This window comes from Ruditapes philippinarum, unplaced genomic scaffold, assembly GCF_026571515.1.
Source record: "Ruditapes philippinarum isolate M1 unplaced genomic scaffold, ASM2657151v2 ctg12439_1_1_1_1, whole genome shotgun sequence".
Taxonomy (NCBI): domain Eukaryota; kingdom Metazoa; phylum Mollusca; class Bivalvia; order Venerida; family Veneridae; genus Ruditapes; species Ruditapes philippinarum.
Genome location: NW_026866567.1, coordinates 4,308 through 12,359, shown reverse-complemented (window position 1 = coordinate 12,359; position 8,052 = coordinate 4,308). Strand labels below are relative to the sequence as shown.

At 34.2% G+C, this 8,052-nt stretch overlaps 2 protein-coding genes across 3 annotated transcripts; one reads left to right on the top strand and one right to left on the bottom strand.

The window, feature by feature from the left end:
- Positions 1–626: 626 nt before the first annotated feature.
- Positions 627–5,259, bottom strand: LOC132732945 (peptidyl-prolyl cis-trans isomerase NIMA-interacting 1-like). 2 transcript variants are annotated; one of them, XM_060719467.1, is made up of 3 exons: positions 5,100–5,259; positions 2,055–2,246; positions 627–1,332 (listed from the first exon to the last, which is right to left on the bottom strand). In XM_060719467.1, the coding sequence occupies exons 1-3, from the start codon at positions 5,149–5,151 to the stop codon at positions 1,112–1,114; spliced, it is 465 nt and encodes a 154-aa protein (XP_060575450.1). In that variant the 5' UTR covers positions 5,152–5,259; the 3' UTR covers positions 627–1,111. The 2 variants fall into 2 exon arrangements, with proteins under 2 accessions (XP_060575450.1, XP_060575451.1); XM_060719468.1 differs by lacking the exon at positions 5,100–5,259 and adding an exon at positions 4,874–4,937.
- A 599-nt stretch (positions 5,260–5,858) lies between these two features.
- Positions 5,859–7,819, top strand: LOC132732942 (uncharacterized; the record flags this gene model as incomplete). The annotated part of the gene is made up of 2 exons (XM_060719464.1): positions 5,859–5,873; positions 6,197–7,819. Coding segments are annotated over exons 1-2 (1,638 nt in total), but the record flags the coding sequence as incomplete, so codon positions are not given.
- Positions 7,820–8,052: the final 233 nt, after the last annotated feature.

The window sequence follows — 8,052 nt, the reverse complement described above, 5'->3', positions numbered from 1 at the left end:
AACATTTTTTCCCCTAAAAAATCTAAGTTCAAGGGAGGTAATACTGATATTTTTGTGCTAGAGTTATAAACCTTGTCACATATGATGTGGTTGATGACCAGAAACTTATATTTAAAGTTTGAAGTAAACACCTTAAGAAATAAAGAACATTATAGTGAAAAAACTGAAAAATTTAAAATCAGAAATCTTGAAATTCAGGCTATTTGTTGCCATAGCAACCAGAATTTTCAAACATAGGAAGAAAAGAAAAAGATGTGCATAATCTCCAGACTGCCATCTACCCATATTTCAAGTTTCATAAAAATATTTTCAGTACTTTTTGAGTTATCACTGGATCCAGTTTATGTGTTAAATTTGCCATATTTTCAGACTATTTGTTGCCATAGCAACCAGAATTTTCAACATAGGAACAAAATAAAAAGACGTGCATAATCTCCATACTGCCATCTATCCATATATCAAGTTTCATAAAAATATTTTCAGTACTTTTTGCGTTATCGCGGGATCCAGTTTTGTGGACGGACGGACTGACGGACTGACAGACAGACAGACAGACGGACAGACGGACAGACGGACAGACGGAGGGTAAACCTAAAGTCCCCTCCGGTTCAACCGGTAGGGGACTAAAAACCAACAACAAAGGGATGTTAATCTGCCAAAATGAATCACAAGCCCACGCATAGTAATATAGAAGACCATAAGACATGATTCCATCAAATTTAAAAACCCACAACAAATTGCCCATGGCCACTTAATGACCATAGTTCAGAGTATGAATGTTTGGTTGAAATCTCTTAAGAAATGAAGTTATTATGCAAATATTGTTCATGCCCAGTTGCCTATCAGCTGATATTTGCCAAGATAACAGAAACCTTGGTTAAATTAACATAATATTGACAAGAATATCATAGTTTACCCTAAGTGACTGAGTAATTTATTAACATTTTTAGATATTAATGTGTGACAGCTGAACAAAAAAAACAATGTATGATCACAATATCTTAAAAAGCTGATGAAAATTGAAAAGAGAATCCCAATTTCTGTGTGGAAAGAAAACCATAATCTATACTCCAAATTTGTGCTAATGTATTTATCATGTTATATGTAAGCATTAAGCAGTTCTTTTAATGATATGAACACCAGAGTCTGTATCCACTATGCCACTCATTTCTCCAACCTGCAGGCTAAATCCTGCATCTTCAAATGGTTTCTGCATCTGACCACGACCAAAAGGACCAAGATCACCCCCTCGTTTAGCGGAGCTACAGTCGCTGAACTGTGAAGCCAAGTCTTCAAACGATTTTTCTCCTCTAACTATCTGATCTCTGTACCCTGAAATGACAAACGGAAAATAAGAAGACAGTTGATTAATTATAACAATTTATCTGATCTATCAAACACCATTTATATGGAAACTAATTCCATCTATAAATTAACTCCCTTTAACATGTCATTTTGAGTTCTTTATTCTAGGATAATGACCCCATTGTGAAACTGTGCAATCCCTTGCTGTGACCTTTACCTTTGACATAATGGCATGTGTCTTGCATGAAAATAATTGTCAACCAATGGTGATAATGTGTAACAATAGATGTTGAAATCCAACATACATTCATTGTTCAGAAGCTATGGACCACAAAACTACACTTATAAGTATATGAAATACACAAATCTTAATTGTATGCAAGGCTTTAAGCCTTAGACCACTGACCTAGGGGCCTGGGTTTTGCATATGGTACACATGTATTATTTACTTATAATAGAACTCATATAAACCATATAAATTTTCAAATCTTAATTTGCATGCAGAATTCATAAATCAGACACAAACTCAAATATACTTAACACAATATGATAAACTACACCAAGGTCAATACCTTGTTGTGACCTTGACCTTTGACTCATGCATTTTTCAAATCCTCTACTCAAGGCAGTCATGCTAACTTAATTTATTTTGAAATCCTATTGTGCAGAAGTTACGAACAGAAACCAATTCACCAGTATACCTTACTGGAATATACAGTTATTTTATTCATCAAGGGAAAGATAAATACCTTCCAGTATTTTGATTGCATCTTGTTTAGATCTTGTTATAGTTTCCTCGCGCCATGATGATGGTCGACGCGAGTCTTTATGTTTTACAAGAAGATGCGAACACTGTACTTTAGACATATTCTTTTTTGCTGGGCCACTTGGAGGTTCCCACTGGCTTTCTTTGGTGTATATATTCAAATAGTAATCTCGCCCTGAAAAGAAAACCAATTAAGAAATTAATTTAATCAAATCTTACCATTATAAGATATAAACAAAATTAATTAATACAAGTTGTTGACAATTAATCTTATATATGATGATTTTTTTAAAAATGTACAAAATGCATGCAAAATACCTGAAACGGTTTCACTGAGATTTTTTGACACAAAAGGCCTCACTGAAAATATTTTTCAATATTTGTGTACCATTTGATGTAACCTGGACACAATTTCAAATCATTTGCTCATTCCAGTTTGTGCAAAATGACCCAAAAATTAAAAGCCTTTTTAATTTTCTATCAATCTTGACTCAAAACTACTTAAATTCACACACACAAAAAGCTGTCCGTAAGACAGCAAGCATGACTTTTATCAGTTCTTGACAGTAAGAAAAGGGGCATAACTTTGTAAAAGGGTAACAAAAGGGTAACTAAGATGTATGGAACATCATGAAAGATAATGATAGAGAACAAGTGTGTGAAGGTCAACCCATTCCCTCAAAAGTTTTGGATACCATCTTGCACTCAAAAATTTGACCAAAGTTTTACAGCGACACTAGGGCCAGGATAAGTACCTTAGCTCTCCCCATTTTTCAAATAGTTGATCAAAATATTGATTATGATTAATTCATCAATTTAATACCAAGTATATTTATGTATAATCTATTGTAATGTTTTGTTTTAAGTGCCCCAGTTGAGCGATCTCAAAGTTAAAAATGTTTTAAGGCTTTTGGGTCTCAGTTAGAGCTGTCATCGATATCGACAATATCGATGTATCGTTGATATTTTTTTGTCGATCAATAATCGATACACATTTTAAAAAATCGATACTTTTGACTTATAAATTAAATGTCTAGAAATTATACAATTCACCCAAAATATATGCAGAAACAATTATTTATATCAAATGTGATGCTTTTGTTATATAGTGGAATTATTTCATAGCAATGGTGACAAATAATATTGTCTAGAAAAAATCATGCAGTGGACAAGACACTGTACAGAACATGTTTTTGACTGAAATCATTGAAACAGGTATGAAAATGAATGACAGACAAGTGAGTATAGGATATTATCGATATATCGGTGTATCGTTGATTTTAGTTACTTGATATCGATATATCGTTGATATGCTTTGCACTGAATCAATGACAGCTCTAGTCTCAGTGGAGTTCCTTGAAAACTGGGAATGACACTTAACATAAAACATCAAGAGTGGGATTAATCTTGTATAATTTAGTGTTTGTTAGTCAGCATTTATTTATTTAATGATATTAAATCTAACAAGAGAGGCTGGACTGATTTAATGGAATAAATGCCGACTAACAAAAACTAGTCAACTCTGTTGTTGAAATTTATAGAGATTAAAATCTTTACACTGTGATAGTGTCATACACTTCAGATATTTAATAATAATATAGAGCTGAAAGAAATTTGAAAATTAAGACAATCTTATCGGACACCAGTAAGTTACTTTGGTAAGGAAATAAGGAAGCACAGATCTGTAATACTGGTGTCGCAGGGCGAGACAAATGTGTATGACCAGAAATCAAACTGTTGACCAATGCCATGGCTTTACTAAGCTATCCGGCTGCTAAATACACATATTCTTCCCATATTAGTGAACAGTTCTATACTGTCAACACATGCTGAAACTTTCACAGGTACATGCAGATTAATATACAAACATTCTAGTAATGAGAAAAAAAAGACTTTCAATAATTGACACATTTACTGGTTTCCTAGCAGTTTCCGGCCAAAAATCGCACTTTTTAACAAATAAAATAAAAATCAGTCTACGGAGGGGTACAAAACTTTGACAGGACAAAGTTAGGTACCTGTCAAGCATTGCCATGTGTTTAATGTTGCACTTTCATTTTACTTTTTTATTTGAATATAGACCTGAAATGTATCACCTTTTTTCAACTTTATTCAAAAATTCATAGCAGTTTTCCGGACCTTTTTTATTTTGAATATAATTCAGTACCATAAAGCAATGTTAAGATGGTTTTGTCAGACAAACAGAACTTCCCAACCTTTTCCGTGTCGTCTGCAAAAATATTATCTGAAGTATTGATTTACCTAAAATGGGGTCTTAGTTATTGCGCATGGATATTCAAACTAGAATTCCCCAGGTGTTGCTTATTTTTGAAAGTCGCAAGTTCTCTTATGTAACTTTATATAACAGGCAAAACTTCAAACATATATATCGTTGTACTATTTTAAATGCTGTTTAGCAAAGAAAACAAATGTCTCTCTGATTGATGAAGTAATGTGGATGCCTTACTGGTAAAAATAGACTGTACTGGACGAAAATGATAAACGTCCGGAAAACTGCTAGGAGACGGAAACTGCTAGGAAACCAGTAATTATAATCTAACTTATCAAATTATTTTATCAACAAAGAACTTCTTCCCACAATTTCAGAAATGAAATTCGTCTTTAATGTCAGTATCATACAGTATCATCTTGCCCTTAGTCAATTTTATGCTTCAAATGTATGTAGGCCAAACTGTTAATCAGAGTAATGCCAAATTAATTTCATATAAATATATATCGTAATGTAATATATCGTAAAGATATTCGGTAATATCTTTATAAATAATGCTTATTGGAACTTACAATATTGGCAAATCTTAATTTGAGCAACATATTTATGAAATAAAACCATGAAAAAATGTGTTACAGGATCTTTAGAATCGCGCGCACATGCGTCTATAATTTAAACGGTTTTATTTTATCCATTTCATGTACTGTAACTTCAAGCACACTTATCTGTTGGAATCATTTAAATTAAACTCTAAAAATTAAACTTTATAACTGTTACCACCATGTCAGTCATACTTACCCGATGATCTGCTAGTATGTTTTTCCCAACCAGCCGGTAATTCTTCGTCCATTTAATTGCTATTGGTGTGTCAGTAACTTTTAGGTGGAGGCTATAAGACATCCCTTTCCTGGAGTAAGGCGGAGTTTACTATTATAAGCGTTTTTTTAGCGCGAATGTTAAAGAGCGTCTGAGTGAACGCTGCTATAGTGAATGGAAAGGGACGTAAATATGCGAAATGTACTTTTATTTCTCCATCAGTTTTTATTTTAATAAAGAAAACTAATTATATCGCAATATTAGATCTACGTTGAATTGAAGTTATGTTTTCAAAGCAACTTATACTAGCATCACGAAACTATATGTGCGTGTCTCTACTGTATATTATAACGCTAATAATTGTGAAATTGTATACTTTTAGTTGCTTTGTATATTTATGCACTTACAAAACACATTATGTTTTGACTATTATTAAGTGAATTTACATAAATTGTCGTCATTTGAGGTGAAGGCAAACCAATTTTTTAAAGGGTTCAATCAATTACACCAATAAATAGTTTGTCTTGGGTAAAATAAAGACGACAACCCGTGTATGGTGGTCACCTGCCACAGTACCTAAATAAAGTGCAATCTAAACTTGAGATGTATACTCGACATCACTATTTCCGCGGTATCACTATTCTCGCGGTATTTGCAAAGCGCCACCTACGCGATGTTTACCTGTCAATGTGGGTGACCTACATTTTTCATTGCAATAAAAAAATAATTTTATGACCAACAATGAGTAAAATCTTGGTAAGTAAATGCTTAATTACCTGATAAAATATGTTAACTTTAAATTTAAATAAAAATTTCAAAAAAAATTCTATTTTGTTTAACTAAATTCTTCAGTTGTTATAAATCGTCTGCCAGTATTCTCTCTTTCAGCCATGTAAATAGCTGCCATTGACTCCGCCCATTTGAAGGCTGAACACTGCTATACATTTTGATAGATTGAACACTGCTATACATTTTTATAGGCTCAACACTACTATATTTTTTCCATCCAACTAAAAAGTTACTATTTGACCCTCTATGAATTGATATTTCAATTGTTTTTTTTTTCTATTTCTTTCTAGAAAACAAAGCAAAGCAAGGAAAGGAAACCCTATGATAGGGAAAACTTGAAAAGAGCCTTCAAGGCCACCTTATCAGGAATGTCTGTCTACAGGGCATCTAGAGTCTACAGTGTTCCTGAATCAACATTGCGAGACAGAACAAGGCATAATGTAGAACTTGATTGCAAACCAGGCCCTGAAAGACTTTTCTCCAGTGAAGAAGAAAAGCAGCTTGCGGACCATATTGTTTACATGGCTAGTATTGGTTACGGATACACTATAAGTGACATTCAATACATGGCAGCCGACTATGCTAGGTCTATTGGCAAGAAAGTCCAAGCTAAAGAGGGACTTAGTCAGGGTTGGTTTTACGCATTCTTAGGTAGATGGGACCAACTGAAGGTTGTTTCTCCCCAAAAATTAGGGATGTCAAGGGCAAAATGTGCATCAAGAGAAACTATATCCAAATACTTTTGTGAACTAGAATTTGTATTGAAAGAAAACCATTTGCTTCATTCCCCTGAAAGAATTTTCAATGTAGATGAATCTGGCTTTTCTACAGAGCATACCCCACCAAAAATAGTTTGTGGAAAAGATTCTAAAGCCCAAAGTGTGACATCATCACGAACAAAAAATGTAACCGTGATTGGGTGTGCCAGTGCCATAGGAAACTATGTACCGCCATATTACATTTTCCCAGGAAAAAGATGGAACGACGATTTAATGACAGATTGTTTGCCTGGTTCATCAGCAGGAATGTCAGAAAGTGGTTGGGTTAATAGGGGCATATTTGAAACATACATAATCAACCACTTTTCAAAATATGTTGGACTTAGTAAAGATAAAAATGAGCCAGCAACACTAATATTATATGATGGACACAAGTCCCATTTGTCACTAACCCTTACAAACTGGGCAAAAGAGCATAATGTAATTCTTTTTGTGCTCCCACCACATAGCAGCCACCTGACCCAACCACTTGATGTTGGTGTATTTGGCCCTATGAAAAAGTATTTTTACAGAGAATGTAAGACCTACATGCACAGCAATCCAGGCATGAGTATTACAAAGTATGAAATAGCAAAGCTCACTGCAAAGCCTTATGCCAGAGCCTTTTCACCAGAAAATGTCATCTCCTCTTTTAGAAAAGCAGGAATATATCCTTTTGATAAGGAGATGGTAAATGAGACACAGACAGCACCTGCTTCTATATATAACACAACAAAAGATACAGAGAACAGCTCAGATAATGTCAATGACACTAGTACTGTTACTATGAAAAATGTAAACGAATCATCCGATATCAATACAAAAGTTGTAGAATTTTTTGACAGCAGAAAAATCACTTCTGTTGTTCAGAGGCCGAAAAAGAAGTTTGTGCCACCAATTAAAGTTTCGGGAAATCTTTTGTCTGAACAAAATATGGAAACAATAAAGTCCCAGCATGAAAAAAGACTCACAGAAAACACGAACAAGGCAAAATCACTGAAAAAAAGTAAGCCTGCAGACAGAAAAATCAAACCTGCTACAGTTGCTTACTCTTCACCAAAGCCATCAACATCTGGTGTAACAAAAAGTAAAGGAGCCCCAATTGATGTTTATTCATCCTCAGATGAAGGGTCTGATACAGACGAGCCATGTTGCGTATGTAAAGAGAGTTTTCCGTCCCAGTTAAGAGGATGTACCTCCCTAGTAATTGTGAAATGGGGCCAATGTGATTTTTGTGGCCACTGGGTCCATTTAACCTATTGCACTGAGGTCAGGGTTCTTAGAAGAGGCAGCACATTTAGGTGTGTTCACTGCCCAGAAGAATAATTCATGAGACAGTTCATTGTTACAGATAGTTTTAAACAGTTAAAGTTAATTTTTAATAACAG